This window comes from Nicotiana tomentosiformis, chromosome 9 (assembly GCF_000390325.3).
Source record: "Nicotiana tomentosiformis chromosome 9, ASM39032v3, whole genome shotgun sequence".
Lineage (NCBI taxonomy): Eukaryota > Viridiplantae > Streptophyta > Magnoliopsida > Solanales > Solanaceae > Nicotiana > Nicotiana tomentosiformis.
This window is the reverse complement of record NC_090820.1, coordinates 57,334,530-57,354,657: the sequence shown is the minus strand read 5'-3', so window position 1 is coordinate 57,354,657 and position 20,128 is coordinate 57,334,530. Positions and strand designations below refer to the sequence as shown.

Genomic DNA, 20,128 nt, shown 5'->3' with positions numbered 1-20,128 from the left:
AGGAGATTCTTCTGGTTCCAGGGTAACCAAGTTCCTTCAGTTAGACGCTCCAGTGTTCACAGGTACTGATTCCGGGGGAGACCCTCAGGATTTCATTGATGAGATACATAAGACTCTCCGAATGAGGCGTGCTACTGAGACGGAGGGAGTAGAGTTGGCCTCCTATCTTTTGAAAGGTGTGGCATATTCCTGGTTTGAGATGTGTGAGGATTCCCGTGAGGAGGGGAGCCCTCCGGCTAGATGGAGTGAGTTTGCGGATGCCTTCATAGACCATTTCTTGCCTGCCGAGACTAAGGCAGACCATGCTGTGGAGTTTGAGACCCTTATACAGGGTAGTAGGAATGTGTGGGAGTATCACATGGAGTTCGTGTGCCTGTCGAAGTATGTTGTTCATATGATTCCAACTATGGAGGCAAGAGTGCATCAATTTGTGTTGTGCCTTAACCCTTTGGTTATTAATGAGGCTGCCGCAGCTGCTCTAAACTATGACATAAACTATGGAAAGATGGTGGCATTTGCCCAAGCTACGGAGGATCAAAAGTTAAAGCTCAGGATGGAACGGGAAGGTAGTAGTAGGGCCCGATCAGCGGGCAACCTTGGGGATTCATTCGGAGGAGGGAGATCAGCTTTCCGGGGACGATCATCAGGGTCGTCCCAGTCATATGCTCAGTCTTCATCTAGTGCCCCGCCATTAGGGCATGGTCAGCAGCAGGGGAGTTGCTTTAGGCCCGGTCAGGGCAGCAGGGGGTCCCACCATCAGGGCCGATCAGGAGGGAGATTCCAATAGCAACAAAGGCCCTCATGCCCTAAGTGTGGGAGGATACATTCGGGAGTATGCTACCTGGACATGCCAATATGTTACGGATGCGGAATGAGAGGCCATATTCAGAGGGAGTGTCGTACATCCCATCAGGGTACAGGTAGGGGCACAACTCAGTCATCCAGTCCTACAACTACTACATCTTCAGCACCCCCTCCAGCTCGAGGCTCTCCAGCACCCACAGGGCGTGGTGTAGCTATGGGTGGTGCAGAGAGTTCGGGAGGACCCAGCCGATTCTATGCTATGAGTGTTCGACAGAGTGTAGAGGCTTCCCCAGATGTCGTCACAGGTATATTGGCTATTCAATCTCATGATGTGTATGCCCTTATTGATCCTGGATCTTCTTTGTCCTATGTTACTCCTTATGTTGCTACGAGCTTCAGGATACAACTGGAACAACTTCATGAGTCGTTCTTTGTATCTACTCTGGTTGGCAAGTCTATTATGGCCGCACGAGTTTGTAGGGATTATGTTGTCAAAGTGCGTGGTCGGGATACCATGGCCGATCTTATTGATCTAGGGATGATTGATTTTGATGTAATAATGGGAATGGACTGGCTTTATTCTTGTTTTGCCAAACTCGACTGCCGAACCAGAATTTTGAGGCTTGAGTTTCATAACGAGCTAATTGTTGAGTGGGAGGGAAATAATGTTACGCCAAAAGGTAGGTTTATTTCTTACCTTAAGGCCACAAAGATGATCAGGAAGGGGTATATTTATCATTTGGTCCGATTTACGGACACCACTACTGAGGTGCCTACCCTTGAATCTGTACCAATTGTGAATGAATTCCCCGATGTCATTCCAGATGAGCTCCCTGGAATTCCTCCAAACAGGGATGTGATGACGGGCACGTAGCCTATATCCATTCCACCTTATAGAATGGAGCCAGTAGAATTAAAAGGGCTAAAGGAAAAACTAAGGGATTTTCTAGAGAAAGGTTTCATTCGACCGAGTGTCTCGCCTTGGGGCGCACCGGTTCTCTTTGTCAGAAAGAAAGATGGATCGCTGTGAATGTGTATTGATTACCGGCAACTCAACAAAGTCACAATAAAAAACAAATACCCATTGCCTAGAATAGATGATTTGTTTGATCAATTACAAGGTGCTAAGTTCTTCTCCAAAATTGATTTGCGGTCCGGGTACCATCAATTGAAGGTAAGGGAACAGAATATTCTGAAAACAACTTTCATAACCCGGTATGGGCACTTTGAATCTTTGGTAATGTCTTTCGGGCTAAAAAATTCTCTGGCAGCTTTCATGGATCTTATGAATCGAGTCTTCAAGCCATTTCTTGACTCCTTTATGATAGTATTCATTGACGACATCCTCGTATATTCACGAAGTCGAGACGATCACGCCGACCACCTCAGGGCAGTTCTACAGACTCTTCATCAACACGAATTGTATACAAAGTTCTCAAAATATGAATTTTGGCTTGAATCTGTTATATTACTGGGTCATGTCGTTTCCGGAGAAGGAATTAAGGTTTATCCTCAAAATATTGCAGCGATGAAGGATTGTCCTAGACCTACTACTCCAATAAAGATTCACAATTTCTTGGGTTTGGCCGGGTATTATAGGAGGTTCGTGGAAGGGTTCTCCACTCTTGCCTCTCCATTGACTAAATTGATGCAGAAGGCAGTTAATTTTCAGTGGTCCGATGCTTGTGAAAGGAGCTTCCAGGAACTGAAATCAAGGTTGACTTCGGCGCCGGTATTGACCCTGCCAGAGGGTACCGAGGGGTTTGTGGTGTATTGCGATGCTTCAAGGATCGGTCTTGGGTTTGTATTAATGCAACATGGTAAGGTCATAGCATATGCTTCAAGGCAGCTTAAGAGCTTGCGGCAGTGGTTTTTGCATTAAAACTTTGGCGTCATTATTTGTATGGAGTCCATGTAGATATATTCACGGACCACAAAAGTCTTCAGTACATTTTCAAGCAAAAGGAATTGAACTTAAGGCAGCGAAGGTGGCTTGAGTTGCTCAAAGATTATGACATCGATATTTTGTATCATCTAAGGAAAGCTAATGTGGTGGCGGATGCTCTTAGTCAGAAATCTATGGGTAGTTTGGCTCACTTGGACGCATGTGAAAGGCCCTTAGCCCGGGAGGTTCACCAGTTGGCCGGTTTTGGAGTTCGTCTTGCGGACTCTAATGAAGGGGGAGTGATTGTGCGAAATAGGGCGGAATCATCACTTGTGGCAGAAGTCAAGGAGAAACAATATAATGATCCAGTGTTGGTGCAGCTAAATAAGGGATTCATAAACATAAGACTATGGTTTTTTCTCTTGGCGTGGATGATGGGACATTACGGTACCAAGGGCGACTATGTGTTCCAAACGTAGAGGGTCTTCGGGAAAGAATCATGGCAGAAGCACATACTTCTAGATATTCCGTGCACCTAGGTTCTTCGAAAATGTATCATGACCTCAAGGAAGTTTACTAGTGGAATGACATGAAGAGGTGTGTGGCAGACTTTGTGGCAAAATATTCAAACTGTCAACAAGTGAAGGCCGAGCATCAAAGGCCCGGTGGGTTAGCTCAAAGTGTAGAAATTCTAATATGGAAATGGGAAATGATCAACATGGATTTTGTGGTACGGTTACCGCTCACTCCGCGTAAGTTTGTCTCAATTTGGGTGATATGATCGACTCACGAAATCAGCACACTTCTTACCAGTTAAATCCACCGACACTACGGAAACATATGCTCAATTGTATATCAAGGAGATAGTCAGGCTTTACGGCATTCCAGTTACCATCATTTCCGATCGAGGGGCCCAGTTCACAGCTAATTTCTGGAAGATATTTCAGCAAGGTTTGGGTATGCAGGTGAATATTAGCACATCTTTTTCATCCACCGACTGACGGTCAAGTCGAGCGAACTATTCAGACGCTTGAGGACATGTTGCGTGCGTGTGTGCTTGACTTCAAGGGTATCTGGGATGATCATTTGTCACTCATTGAATTTATTTATAACAACAACTTCTATGTCAGTATTCAGATGGCGCCGTTTGAGGCCTTGTATGGTAGAAGATGTAGATCGCCAATTGGGTAGTTTGAGGTTGGAGAAGCTGAACTAATAGGACCAGACCTTGTGCATTAGGCTATGGAAAATGTTAAGATCATAAAGGAGCGGTTGAAAACTGCTCAGAGTCATCAAAAATCCTACTCGGATGTTCTTCGCAGAGACTTAGAGTTCAAGGAAGATGATTGGGTGTTCTTGAAGGTATCTCCCATGAAGGGGATCATGCGGTTTGGAAAAAAAGGGAAATTAAGTCCGAGGTATGTCAGGTCGTATAGAATCATTCAAAGGATAGGTCAGGTGGCGTGCAAGCTTGAGCTACCACCTGAGATGTTATTAGTTCACCCGGTATTGCATGTGTCCATGTTGAAGAAGGTAGTTGGAGACCCGTCCTCTATCGTGCCGGTTGAGACCATCGAGATTAGTGAAGAACTGTCATATGAAGAGATTCCAGTTGCTATCCTTGATAGACAGGTCCAGATGTTTAGGAATAAAGAAATTGCATCCGTAAAGGTATTATGGTGAAACCAACAAGTCGAAGAAGCTACTTGGGAAGCCGAGAATGAAATGAAAAAGAAGTATCCTCATTTGTTTGAATAGCCATGTAATAGCTCTATAAAGTTGTCCCCCCCTAAAGTTTTGTATTACTTGTTCGGCTTATATAAAGACACTCTGTTCTAGTTATATGTCCCCCATGAGGCTTCTGTTGGTGTTATTTTTCATTCTGTTATGTCATTTAATTCTATATATTTTGTAAAGGTGTGTTTCGGTGGCTCTCTGACAGGTGGATAGGCCTAAACACAAAGGAAACTCTGGAAAAATTTTCAGGAAGTTAGGAAGTAAGGCAAATTTAGGGCTCATGGTATGTGGCATAATTGAAACTGTGTTAAGTGAACCTTGATCCTCATTCGAGGACGAATGATCTTAAGTGGGGGAGGATTTAAGGAACCGTAAAAAAATTTAACCAAAAACTTGGGGTTTTGTGGTGCCAAGATAGATTCCTGCGTTATTATAGTATAAATTCTTTGGACTTTTTAGATTGAACAGTACCCTACGGACTTAGAGGAAAATGTTTCATAGAAGAACGCGTTTCTACGGCCATTATGCGGTCGCATAATGGCCGCAGAGTGAAGCAGAAAGTTTGGCCAATTTGAGGTCAGCTTTGCGGTCGATTATGAGACCTCATAATCGATATGCGGCCCGCATATTGGTCGCATAATTCCTCTTGGATTTTTTGCGTAGGGAGTTCTGCGGTGCATTATGCGACCGCAAAATAAGTACGCGGACCGCATACTGGTCGCATACCTGAGCCTAAAGTTCAGGCCCCTGAGGACCATTTCTGCGGTCACTTTGCGGACTGCATAACCATTATGCGGTCACATATGTGATCGTAGACCTGTGTCGGGGCACCTTTTTTCTTAATTTTAAACTCGACCCCCATTCTGTTAAAATACCCCTTTAGTCTATTTTGAAGCTACTTTCTGATATTTCTAGAGTGAGAGAGAGAGGGTTCTTGAGGGAGGGCCTAATTTTCATCAATTAATCCTCAACCATCACTCAAAGCTTGAAAATATTCAAGTAGAGCACCAAATGTTTCTTCCAAAAAGGTACGACTCCATCACCCCAACTCTTAATTTCAATCATAGCAATAATGGAGTATTAGTGTGATACTTCATGGGTATGAATCTTGCATGCATATGATAAAGAGTGAGGGAAAAATAAAAAATGAACTAGAACCATGAACGTTTTCCTAATTTTGGGTTCAATTTGTATATTGCTAAAATATATTGAGGTTGCTAAGTGTCACGCCCCAAAACCGAGGAGGGCGACCGGCGCTCAACCGAGTGAACCCGACCGAGCAAGCCTGTTAGATTTCATTCTACCCAAATTCACTCATGAATAAAGAGGAGGTGTACTCCGTTAATCAAATACTGAGGAGATTTCATTAACCGCTTCCATTTCATTCCCATTAACAGCATCATTCAATATTTCCAAAATAGTACAAGTTTATAGATTTAATGAAAAACATGTTGTCAAATACCAACAGTTCTAATCCAATTCCCAACATCAAATACTACCCACAACATGTCTACGGAGCCTCTAAGTACAACTGACGAGTAATATGAAAATGCCGGCAACAAGGCCCCGGCTATACCTCAACCATAATACGTAAAGAACAAAAGATACATGACCCCGGGATGAAGTGGGGCTCACCAAGTCAGCTGGGAAGAATGTGTACTGCTATCACTGATCAATGTCTCCTGTTGTGGAACCACCTGTATCCATTTAAAGATGCAGTTCCCCCGGCAAAAGGGACGTTAGTACCATCGAATAGTACTAGTATGAAAACTAAACATCAATTTAAGAATTTAGAAATACAAGATAATTATGATGAACAAGTGCGGCAATAGAATAATATAGATAACTGTCTCAACCATAGAAAGTTTATTAAAAGCTATCAATAACATTTATAGGATTTAAGATGAGATCCTCCATAACCATCTTCACACAAAGCGGCCCCGCCGCCTCACCGGATGAATGTAGGTGGAGGTGTACATTCACTAACCATCTTCACACAAAGCGGCCCCGCCGCCTCACCTGATGTATGCAGGTGGAGGTGTACGTTCAATACCACAACTCAAATCAAGCAGCCCTGCCGCCTCACCTCAATGTATGTGGGTGGATGTATAACCACAGTACCACGAACCAACACAAAGCAGCTATGCCGCCTCACCCTAATGTATGCTGGTGGTGGTGCCACAACAATACCAAAACCATACACAAAGTGGTACCGCCTCACCCCAATGTAAGCAAGTGGAGGTGCAGTCCCACAATATCATAATCCCTACACAAAGCGGTCATGCCGCCTAACCCTAATAAATATATATATATGCGGGTGGATGTTTATCACCATCACAATCTCTATACCATAATCCCCATATAAAGCGTTCATGCCGCCTCACCCCAATGTATGCGGGTGGATATGCGGGTGGAGGTGTATCACAATCACAATCTCTTTACAACTAGGCATAGTAACTTTCACATAAATCACGACTAGAAATTATAACATGTGGATACGTAATCCATAGTTTGGGACACATCCTCAATTTATAATTCAATATGATAAGAGCATTTGAAATACGAATTGAACATATATCTTCATCACAAAACTTATCGGAATACTCGATTTATAATCAACATCTCAGAACTTACAAGGATAATGAGAATTCCAATTCTTAAATAAGAGTTTGGCCAACATACCTCAATTGAGCTTCCTTAAACTCTAAAATATTCCGGAATTCTTAGCAACTTCAATCTATTTTAGAAATATAACAAATTGAACCACAGTTAGGAAGATGATTATGGTTCTAGCTCATTTGAGCATTTTATCAAACACTAGGTGTGCATTAAGGTTCAAGGTCCTTTTTATGGAGGATTCCATCATCCCACAACCCAACATTTACCATTTTAGCTCAACTCTCTTTCTACACCCTTTGATAACACATGCATGTAAAAAAACCAACCCTCTTGCCCAGAAATTATCTTGCTTATTATCCATTTCCACACAAAATTCGAAATTGAGGGTTAGGGTGTAGAATCTTACCTCTAGGATGAAGACCTAGTGAGTTTCCCTTCTTAATCTTCCAAATCTTGAGCAAGAATTGAAGAAAAATTATTGAAGAATCACCTTCTCACTCTAGGGCACCCTCTCTCACTCTAAAATGTCCGATAATAGCTCAAAAATGACCCAAAGAGTATATTAAACGAAATAGGGTCGGGTTTTAAAAACCCAAAAATGGAGCTCTGGAACAAGTTATGCGATCGCATAACTGATATAAGGACCGCATATCGGTCGCATAGTTGGTTACAAAATAGCCAAAAGAACTGCATGTGTATGCGGTCACTATGTGGTCCGCATAACCGTTATGCGGTCGCATAATGCACCACATAACAGTTATGCGGTCGCATAGTCGACCGCATAATTGCTTCCAATTGGTCCAATTAACTGCCTCACTCTCCGGCCATTATGCGGTCCGCAGAGTGATTTTGCGGTCGTATAATGGACCGCAGAAATGCACTTTTCTGCCAAATATGTTTCTTTACTTTCTGGTGCATTATTTAACAAAAAAAACTCCAAGCCAAAGAATTTCTACAATCCTCAAACACGTAAGCCTAGTCCGACACCATGAAACATTATTTTCTTTGCAAAATTTATCGGGCTTACCACTTAAGTACTTCAAACTTTTCCGGGGTGTTAGACTAATGGTTCCGGATAATTGTAGAGTCTAAGGAAGTACAATTGAGGTATGTATGTCTAACTCTCTTCTTCTTAGAATCGAACTCCTTGTGTCCGAATAATTGGTGTAAGTTCTGACTTGATCATACTAGAATTGTTTGCCTTAGTGTATTGGGTTGAAAGATTCACGTTCCCTAATTGTTTTAGATTTTTATCATGTCATCATGCTACTGGAGAATGTTCTTATGATTTTCCAAGTTCCTTCCCTTATATGGGCAATGACTTATGTGATGGTACTTATCGACATGAATGATGATGTTATTTGAACGGATAAAAAGGGAAAGACTTGAATTGTAAAATATTTCCAAGTGCCAAGAATTACTTATTAAATGAGGCTGTTTGTGCCATGTAACAAAAGATGGGAAAGAAATATGAATTGAGTGAATAATTGAAAGAGGTTATGTCTCAAGTGAGATGGCTTAGCCGATCGGGCCGAGATCGGACGCCATGCTATACACATGGTGGCATTTATGTTGGAATTATTGATTTACATTGTGGATATGGATATGGCTCACTTGAGACTGCTTAGCCGGTCGGGCCGAGACCGGACTCCGTGTAAAAATACGGTGGCACTGTGAGTTGTGGCATTTGGAACTAAAGATTATTAACCTAAAAATATGGAAAGATTGAATCAAAAACTATGTGAGCCTTACTTGGTGTTTCTGTGTATTTCTGTGAAGCACTTATTGATTATTATGACTGCCTTCTCCTTATTTCACTGTTCTTTCTACTAAGATTGGTGTTTCCCCTACATACTAGTACTATTCAATAGTACTAACGTCCCTTTTGCCGGGGGCGCTACATCTTTGAATAGATGTAGGTGGTTCCATCGTAGATAGCACTGATCGCAGTTAGTGGTGCTCTCCCTCACACTCATCACAGCAGTCTTGGTGAGTCCCATTTCATCCCGGGATCATGTAGTCCTTTTTTGGTGATGCGTTCCCTTTTTGGATTATGAATGAGTCGGGTAGGAAAGTTTTAATAGGCTTGCTCGACCAGGTTCACTCGGTTGAGCACCGGTCGCGCTCCCCGAGGTTGGGGCGTGACAGTTCCAAAGGGGGGAATAATGTTACATCCTGCATTTTTGTATGTTAAAGTTTCGACGTAAGATAATCGACGTAAGTCCGGGAATGAGATTATTTTGAGATTATTTTGGGATTATAAGCATTATGCTATTTCAAACACGTGATGAGTAAATTCGTGAAGGAGAGAAGGTAAGCAAATAGTAGAAAATGCGTTTCGTCGAAGTTTGGCAATTTGGGATAAAATACGTCCAAGCTATAATACCCCGTATTTATGGACTAGTGCCATACAAGGTACCATATAACCATAATAGTATGATGTATAAGGGTGTATTAAAAATAAGTAGTATTTTAAATAATTTGAGATAATTTTTTATTATATGGGAAATTGGTTAATTATTGGGTAATGGGAGATTACCTAGTTAATTAAGGAATTATTGGGTGATTAATTAAGCACATTTGGATAAGCATTACACTTCAAGGTGGCAGCAAATTAAGGCCAAGTTGATGACTCATTAGTCATTAGGATAGGTGGCATTAAGGGGTCGTTGGGTAATCTATCAAGATAACACATGGAAACTACACTTTGCCATTAAACAAAATGTAGAAGGAATTTCAAGTTAGTCATCTTTACAAATGATATTCAATTGATATCAAATTCATTTTTGGAGGAGATGTTGGAAGCTCACATAAGACTTCATGTTACAGTAGCAATGACTAATATTAGATTAGTAAAGCAATTCATACGGAATTACACTGCGTAATAACAATCGAATATATTCGATTCTAAGGGTAAGGTGCAACCTTTTCAAAGAATATCGTATGGATTTTTCCCTACTCTAGGCATGTTAAGGCTAAGATTTACCTTCATTTTAGCATGATCTCGTAATTACATGAGTTTGATAACGAAGCATAAAGAAAAATTCATATCCCGGAATTTACGTATATGTTTCTAGTTTTGTAAGTTATAATATTCTCCTTATCGGGACTTCATATTCAATTGAGTATTTCCTTTTTCCAGTCAAGAGACCAAACGTCTATATATATATATAGTATTACAGTATTTTCATTACCATCGAGCTATAATCGATGGGTATGCCGCTATTGAGCAACCTCTGATCAGATGGTAAGTTATATACCGAGCCTACTATGGCCGAGCGCCTATGAGCGAGCCCAGTTGGCCGAGATACAGAGCCTAGTATAGACGAGCACCTATAAGCGAACCTACTACGGCAGAGCAGTTATATATATATATATATATATATATATATATATATATATATATATATATATATATATATATATATATATATATAAGGCCGGACAACTATTTTATTCACTATATTGAGAGAGTTGAGTCAGTATCAGCAGGTAAGCATATCTTCAGATTATCATTGACCCCTAGTTGCTTTCAGTTATTATATTATCAGTTCAGTTTTGGCTTTCAGTATAGTGCCTTACATACTGAGTACATTATTTTATACTGACGTCCCTTTTGCCGTGGGACGCTGCGTTTCATGCCCGCAAGTCTCGATAGACATGTCGAGAGTCCTCCAAGTAGGCGATCATCTCAACAGAAGATATTGGTCAGTATGATTTAGATGTGTATGGTTTGGTATGGCGCGGCTTTGTCCAGACCTTTATGACAATTATGTACTCTTAGAGGCTTGTATACATATGTCGTGTATGTGAAAGATTGTACGGCTTTGTTGGCCTATGTTTTGAGTTTATAAATGATCATTTTGTCCTATTAGATTCATATGTCACGTGTATATGATGAAGTAATAAGAAAGATACGTTACGTTGGTACTCGGTTGAGTAAGGTGCCTGGTGCCCGTCGCGGCCCATCGATTTGGGTCATGACATATTTGTTCGATACTTGTTGAAATTATAAACTGCACAGGTGTTGGTGAGTATCATTTATAGTTCTTGCTTCTTTTACCGCATCGAGGTTAGTTAGGATACTTATTGAGTATATGGTGTCGGCTGTACTCATACTACACTTCTGCACCTTGCGTGCAGATTTTGGAGCTGATGTTGCTGTGAATGGCGGGAGTTGGCATTGAAAATGTACTATGTTCCAGATTTTGCTACCACAAGTTCTTGGTAGTTCTATATTTGAGATTGTGTTCATGTACATTTCAAACAGATGTTGTATCATTTCTCATTTCACTTTGTAAATCTAAATCTTAGTGGCTCATGACTTGTACTACCAGTCATTGGAGAGTTGTGTAAATATTCAATTATTTCACTTTTGACTCTTAATTTTATTATTAAATTGTGTTTACTGTTAATTGCTTACCTAGCGGGTTATATTAGGTACCATCACGGCTAGTTAGATTTTGGGTTGTGACAAGCTGGTATTAGAGCTCTAGGTTCATATGTTCTATGAGTCATGAGCAAGTATTTAGTAAAATCTTGCAGATCGGTATGATGACCTCCATACCTATCTCCGTAAATTCCTTCCACTCACTCATATGTGTATGTGAGCGCTCGGTATCAGTTGTGCATCGACGGCTTGTGGTTCCATGGATCAGATGCAAGATATGTTTTTTGTGTTTCGGTGATGGGCCAGGTTTAGACCACCAGTTAGGCTCGGTAATTTCAGTTGTGTGGGAATGTGTTTTTTGACTAATATGTCTGATAGTGTCCTTATGAGTATAATTTATGGCTCGGTAAGTGGTTGGATGGCTATATGATGTGTATCATGTGATTATGAGATGCGTTCAGATGGGTTGAATGTGACGAGAAGAGTTTGCTTGAGATGTGAAAAGGACTATTGGATGCTCGATTTTTGTGGATGTGTTATACAATCTTGAGCTATGAGGGTTTTGAGGGATTCTTTCATGTTATTTCATTTGCGGAACGAAGTAGATTCTCATGTCTTGTTGAAAAGTTCAGACTCAGGAAGATTAAGTTATTGCGTAGTAGTTGTGGTCGTGAAAGGGTATAGAGAGATGTCATTTTAGGGCTAAGCAGGTGGGTTATCACTTGCGGGGTAATCAACGGATGCGTGATCCTTATGATGATTGTGTGGAGATTTTCTTTTTATCAGTGGGTTATATGTGTTGCGATTTGAGTTTGGATTGGTGGTGAAAGCTGACCTGACTGTCATGAGGATGAATGCGAGCTTAAGAGATGATTTGGGGCATTTTATGGATTGTGTTGCAGGAACTTGTGAAGGATTTAGTTGAATCTCACTGTGGGATTATGGCAGTAATAGAATATGGGTATTGTGAGTTATCAGATGTTTTATTCTATGGCTTTGAGCCAAGTGGGAGAGTCTACCATCGGCAATTTAATTGCATGGTTATATGTTGTAATGGTTTCAGTTTAAGGCATACTTGTGAATCAGTTATGACTTGCAGAGGTATAATGTGATGCCAAAAGGTAGTTTTATTTCTTACCTTAAGGCCATAAAGATGATTAATAAGGGGTGTATCTATCATTTGGTCTGAGTTACGGACACCGATGTTGAGGTGCCTACACTCGAGTTTGTGCCAGTTGTGAATGAATTTCCAGAGGTCTTTCTTGATGAGCTCCTTGGGATTCCACCAGACAGGGAGATTGATTTTGGGGTTGTTGTGATGCAAGGCATACATCCTATATCTATTCCACCCTACAGAATGGCACCGACAAAATTGAAGGAGCTAAGGGAACAATTGAGAGATTTGTTAGAAAAGGGTTTCATTCGACCGAGTGTGTCACCTTGGGGCGCACTGGTCCTTTTTTGTGAGGAAGAAAGATGGATCACCGAGGATGTGTATTGACTACCGGCAGCTCAACAAAGTCACAATCAAAAACAAATACCCATTACCAAGAATAAATGATTTGTTTGATCAGTTACATGGCGCTAGGTACTTCTCCAAAATTGATTTACGATCCGGGTACCACCAATTGAAGATCAGGGAGCAGGATATTTCGAAAACAGCTTTCAGGACCCAGTATGGGCACTTTGAATTTCTAGTAATGTCTTTTGGGATAACAAATACCCCGGCGGCTTTCATGGATCTTATGAATCGGATTTTCAAGCCTTTTCTCTATTCCTTTGTGATAGTATTCATTGACGATATCCTTGTGTATTCACGAGGTCGAGAGGACCATGCCGATCATTTTAGGGCAGCTTTGCAAACTCTTCATTAGCACCAATTGTATGCGAAATTTTCAAAATGTGAATTTTGGCTCGATTCTGTCACATTCTTGGGTCATATTGTCTCCAGAGAAGGAATTAAGGTTGACCCTCAAAAGATTGCAGCGGTGAATAATTGGCCTAGACCTATAACGCCAATCGAGATTCGTAGTTTCTTGGGCTTAGCAGGGTATTACAGGAATTTTGTGGAGGGGTTCTCTATTCTTGCCTCTCTGTTGACTAAATTGACTCAAAAAGTGGTTAAGTTCCAAAGGTCTGATGCTTGTGAAAGGAGCTTCCAAGAGTTGAAATCAAGATTGACTATGGCGTCGGTGTTAACCCTGCCAGAGGGTACAGATGGGTTTGTGGTACATTGCGATGCTTCAAGGATCGGGCTTGGGTATATGTTAATGCAACACGGTAAGGGTATAGCTTATGCTTATAGGCAACTCAAGAATCATGAGAAGAACTATCCAAAACATGACTTGGAACTTACGGCAGTGGTTTTTGCATTGGAAATTTGACGTCATTATTTGTATGGGGTCCATGTGGATGTATTCACGAACCACAAGAGTCTTCAATATATTTTCAAACAAAAGTAGATGAATCTGAGGCAGAGAAGATGGCTTGAGTTACTCAAGGATTATGACATCGATATTCTATATCACCCGGGGAAAGCTAATGTTGAGGCAGATGCTCTTAGCTAGAAATCTGTGGGTAGTTTGGCTCACATGGAGGCATGTCAAAGGCCGTTAGATAGGTAGGTTCACCAGGTAGCTAGCTTGGGAGTTCGTTTTGTGGACTCCATTGAAGGAGGGGTAATTTTGCAAAATATGGCTGAATCATTTCTTGTCGTGGAAGTCAAAGAGAAGTAATACGTCGATCCATTGTTGGCACAACTGAAGAAGGGGATTCATAAACATAAGACCATGGCCTTTTAACTTGGCATGGATAATGGTACACTAAGGTACCAAGGGCGTCTATGTGTTCCAAATGTAGATGGTCTCCGGGAGAGAATCATGATCGAGGCTCACACTTCTAGGTATTCCATGCACCCAGGCTCTACAACAATATATCATGATCTTAAGGAAGTCTATTGGTGGAATTATATGAAAATAAATGTAGCGGACTTTGTAGCAAGATGTCCGAATTGTCAGCAAGTGAAGGTCGAACACCAACGGCCAGGTGGGTTGGCCCAGAACATAGAAATTCCAATGTGGAAGTGGGAAATGATTAATATGGACTTTGTGGTAGGACTACCACGCACTCCACACAAGTTTCACTCAATTTGGGTGATTATGGATCAGCTTACAAAATTAGCACACTTCTTGCCAGTTAAATCTACCGACACAGCGGAACAGTATGCTTACTTGTATATCAAGGAAATAGTCATGCTACATGGAGCTCCAGTTTCTATCTTTTCCAATCGAGGGGCTCAGTTCATGGCAAATGTTTGGAAGAAATTTCAGCAAGGTTTGGGTACTCATGTGAATCATAGTACAGCCTTCCATCCACAGATCGACGGGCAGGCAGAGCGGACTATTCAGACACTTGAGGACATGTTGCGTGCTAGTGTTCTTGACTTCAAGGGTAGCTGGGATGATCATTTTCCACTCATAGAATTTGCTTACAACAACATCTATCATGCTAATATTCAAATGGCACCATTTGAGGCATTATATGGTAGGAGATGTAGATCTCCTATTGGGTGGTTCAAGATTGGGGTAGCTGAGTTGATAGGACCAGACCTCGTGCATCAAGCTATGTAAAATGTTAAAATCATTAAGGAGTGGTTGAAAAGTGCTCAGAGTCATCATAAATCCTATTCGGATGTTTGTCACAGAGACTTAGAGCTCAAGGAAGATGATTGGGTATTCTTGAAGGTTTCCCCATAAAGGGTATAATGCGATTTGGAAGGAAAGAGAAATTGAGTCCGAGGTATGTCGAGCCGTACAAAACCATTCAGAGGATTGGTCAGGTGGCGTACAAGCTTGAGCTATCACCCGAGATGTTATTAGTGCACCCGGTATTCCATGTGTCTATGTTGAAGAATGTAGTTGGAGATCCGTCAGCTATTGTGTCGGTTGAGACCATTGAGGTTAATGAAGAACTGTCATATGAAGAAATTACAGTTGCCATTCTTGATAGGCAAATCTGAAAGTTGAGGAATAAAGAAATTGCCTCAGTGAAGGTGTTTTGGCAATACCAGCAGGTTGAAGAGGCTATTTGGGAGGCCACGGAAGAGATAAAAAAAAAGTATTCTTACTTGTTTGTATACGTTATGTAACCTTTCTATAAAAGTGTCACTTATGGATTCGTGTATCACTTGTTCAGTTAATGTAAATGTGCTTCTTTCTAAATATATTATATGTGAGGCCACGATTGGTGTTGTTATGAGTTATGTTACGCCATTGGATTATATATATGTTTTGAGGATGTGTTTTCCGGGGCTCTCTGACAAGTGGATAGGCCCAGTTACAGGGGAAACTTTGGCAAATTTTTTGGATATTCAGAGAGTTAGTAGAATTTGGGGCTATTGGTGTGTGGTATGAAAACTGAGTTGCATAGGATGCTAATAATGAGCCTTGATCCTCATTCAAGGATGAATGATCTTAAGGGGGGAGGATGTAAGGCCCCGTAAGATTTTGTAGAGGAAAAATAATGTTTGAGGTGTTGTTATGCGAGATTGTGAGCCGCGACTCGGACTTTTTGGGTTGAACAATGCACTAAAAAGTAAAGTAAAAATTTGGGCAAAAGAAATACACTTCTGTGGCCCACTATGCGACCTCAAAATCACTTTGTGGACTGCATAATGGTCGCAGAGTGAGACAGTCTCTTGGGCCATTTGTGATGTCATTTTCGCATCCCATTATGCGACCGCAAAACCATTTCGTGGGCCGCACTCTGATCGTATATCCAGCTTAGATATGTTTCGAAGGGAGGTTCTGCGGCTCATTATGCGACTGTAGAACATGTCTGCGGGCAGCATAATGACTGCAGACCGAGTCAGATTTGCCCAGTTCTGGAGGGCAATTATGCGACCTATTATGCGGACAACATAAGCATTATGCGGTCGCATATGCGACCGCATACCCTGTTCCGGAGCTTCATTTTTGGGGTTTTTAAACCCGACCCTATTTCATTAAAACATATGCCACAGTCCATTTTTAGCATATTTCTGATATTTTTAGAGTGAGAAAGAGTTCTTAGAGCGGGGGAGTAACCTTCAACCTATTATCCATAAATGCTTGCTCAATTATTGAGGATTAACAAAGAAAGTCTTCCTTTTAAAGGTAAGAATCTATGCCCTAGCTCTTAATTTCGCAAATCTACTAAAAAGGGGGATAATTAGAAAGATAATTATTGGGTGTGGGGGTTGTTATCTTGCATGCATGTGTTATCAAAGAATGTGGGAAGGTTGTGAGCTAAAAATGGTAAATAGTGGGTTGTGAGATGATGAAATCCTCCATAAAAGGACCTTGAAATCTTAATACACACCTAGTGTTTGATAAAATGCTCAAATGAGCTAGAACCATGATCATCCTCCTAACTTTTGGTTCAATTTGTTATATTTTCTAAAATAGATTGAAGTTGCTAAGAATTCCGGAACATTTTAAAGTTTAAAGGAATCTCAATTGAGGTATGTTGGCTAAACCTCCTTCTTCTTAGAATCGAATCCCACGGGGTTCATGTAATTAGTGTAAGTCCCAAATTGATCATTATAGAATTGGCTATTCCTAATGTGTTTGTGTTGAAGGATGTATGTTCAATATTTATTCTAAATGCTTAATCATGTCATCTTGTCATTTGAGGATGTGTTCAAAATATGGAATATGTGTTAGAAATGTTAAGTCTTCATGTCAAGATCGAATAAAGGTTGTTATGTCAAATTGTATGAAAAGCCTCTATGTCACTAAGATTCCCAAATTGCTCATAGGTGAATTTAATTTCTTGAATGGGAAGCCTTATTGTTGTTGGTAATGATAATGATGTTTGAATGTGGAAAGGAGAACTAGAATTATGAAATACGGCCAACTGCCAAGAATGACTTTATAATTGTGGTCACTAGTGCCAATGAATTGAAAGGATATGAAAAAGTATGATGTGAGATGATTGACTGAAAAAGGTAATGTCTTGGGTGAGACTGCCTAGCCGATCGGGCGGTGATCGGATGCCATGCCGCACACATGGTGGTGACTGTGCTAGAAATTATAATAAAATTGTGGTTATGGTTGATGTCTCAAATGAGATGACCTAACCGATCGGGTCGTGATCAGACTCCGTGTAAGAATACGGTGGTATTGTGAATTATGGTATATCGGCACTAAAGATCACTCAACCTAATAACATGGAAATTGACTTGAGAACTTATGTGATCCTTACTTGATGTTTTAGTATTGTTTGAAGCTCTTATTGAATTCTTGATTGTTCCCCCTTGTATTATTATTCATTATATTGAGATGGTGTTTAGTTTTACATACTAGTACTATTCGACAGTACTAACGTCTCTTTTGCCGGGGGTGCTGCATCTTTAAATGGATGCAGGTGGTTCCATAGCAGGCATTGTTGATCAGCGATAGTGGTACATCTTCTTCCCAACAGACTTGGCGAGCCCCACTTCATCCCACGGTCACGTATTGTATCTTTTGTTCATATTATTATCATGTCTCGAGGTATAGTCGGGGCCTTGTTGCCGGCACTATCATAACACTCTTTTGTATCTTTTAGAGGATCCGTAGACACTATGTGGGTTGTACATGGGTGCTAAAAAGTCAAACAAGTTATGTTGTGTTTTGATCACTTGTTCCACTCAAACTATAAGAATATGTGTATTTTGAGACTTAAAAGTTAAGTAACTAATGAAATGATTTAGTATTGTGTACATGATCCCCTTACTGTCTAATTAACAAAATTATGTCTTCTCTTGATCACGGGTGCGTTGGGTAGAAAGCGTCTAACAGGCTTGCTTGACCGGGTTCACTCGGTTGGGCACCGATTGCACTTTTTGAGTTTGGGTATGACAGTCTAGCATGAAGAATATACATCTCAATTCCTACATGTCAAATCATGAATGTCACAATACCGTATAGCATGAGGAAAATGCATCTCTATGCCTACATGCCAAGTATGCATGTCAAATGAATGATTTCACGGTGATAATCACAGGTACTCACACTCTCATAGTACTCAATCTGTCTGTCTCAAACTTCCACTCATCACACACAATCACTCAGCACTGTACGATACCTGCGCTCACTGCTGGTATGTCAGACTCCGAAGGTGCAGATCTTGCCCAAGTGCTAATATAAAGCCATCATGGCCTGCTACAGTGTGCGGCCTGATCCCATAATAAGTCAATAAAGCCTGCTGCGGCGTGCAGCCCGATCCCATAAATAGCCAATATGGCCTGCTACGACAAGCAGTCTGATCCCATAAATAACACTCACAACACGGCTCTTAGGCCCACCCCAGTCATCAATCTCTCAAGTCTCAAAGGCTCACAATCTTATACCACTCAGCCCAAACAATGATAACATGTGATGTAACAATGAATGATGAACAGAGACTGAGATATGATATGCGAATGAAGAATCATGATTGAATATATAATTACAGTTAGAGAATATAACTCAAAACAAAAGAAATAGCCTCATTAGGTCTCAACCGAATAAGAACATAGCCTAAATATGATTTCTAACATGATTCACAACTCATATAATCAAACAAGTAGGGAGAACATAGATGTAACAAGATAAAATACCAAAACAAGTCTGGTCACAATCTAATAGTCAACTAGCATCATGATTTCCATGGCGAACGCCTACACGCTCATTACCTAGCATGTGCGTCACCTCAATGTATCTCGTATAACATAGTCCCCAGGGTTAAATACCGTCAAATCCAAGTTTAGACATGTTACTTACCTCAAACAAGATGAATCCAATACCAAGCAAGCCAAATAATACTCTAGAAATTCCATCTCGCGCGTATCGACCTCTGAACGGATCAAAACTAGCCTAAAGCAACTCAAAAACATCAAATAATGCCAAAGGAAACAAACCCAATCGATAAAGGTCGAGTCTTTACACATTTAGTCAAAGTCAACCAAAAAGTTAAACCCGAGCTCGCCCCTCGGAACCCAACAAAACTCACAAAATTCGACAACCCATTCAATTACGAGTCCAACCATACTAATTTTACTCAAATACGTCTCTGAATCAATGTTCAAAATTCAAAAAAAATTTTTAGGAAAGTTTCGACAAAAACCCCCAATTTTTCTTTTGAATTAATCAATTTAATGCCAAGATCTACTTGCCTAGGAGACTTGAGGTAGAGCTATTGGTGATCGCAATCGCTGAACTCCCCTTCTATTTTGTACTCATTAGTTTGTTTCAAACAATTGTATTTCATTCAAATGATACTATGTATTTCTCTAGTTGCTCATGTACTGGAGACACTAGAATTTAGGGATTAGTCTAGACTGTGTTATTTATAGATTTATTGTAACGACTAAACCGGTTATTTTGAGTTTTAGCGATCCATTCAATGTCTCAGGGTCTTTAGTGGCTTCATATAGTGTAATATGACTTGCGTGCATGGTCGTATTAGAATTTTGAAGAGTGATTCTCGTTATAGAAACTTAAGTTGAAAATGTTGAACGATATTTAAATTTTATGAAAACGCCCGCGAAACGGTATTTTGATAACTCTGGTAGGTTCATATCGTAATTTTGGACTTGGGCGTATGCCCGGAATTGATTTCTGAGGTCCCTAGGTTGATTTGGCATGTTTTGCTGAAAGTTGACAATTTTGATAAGTTTGATCGTAGGTTGA

General features: G+C 40.6%; 1 protein-coding gene across 1 annotated transcript; it reads left to right on the top strand.

The window, feature by feature from the left end:
• The first annotated feature begins 871 nt into the window (after positions 1-871).
• On the top strand, positions 872-1,678 carry LOC138898835 (uncharacterized). The gene has a single exon (XM_070184941.1). It carries the CDS (start codon positions 872-874, stop codon positions 1,676-1,678), a length of 807 nt encoding a protein of 268 aa, XP_070041042.1.
• Positions 1,679-20,128: the final 18,450 nt, after the last annotated feature.

Excerpts from the sequence above, each read along its gene's own strand:
- LOC138898835 (XM_070184941.1), top strand. The coding sequence starts at position 872 with ATGAGAGGCCATATTCAGAGGGAGTGTCGTACATCCCATCAGGGTACA.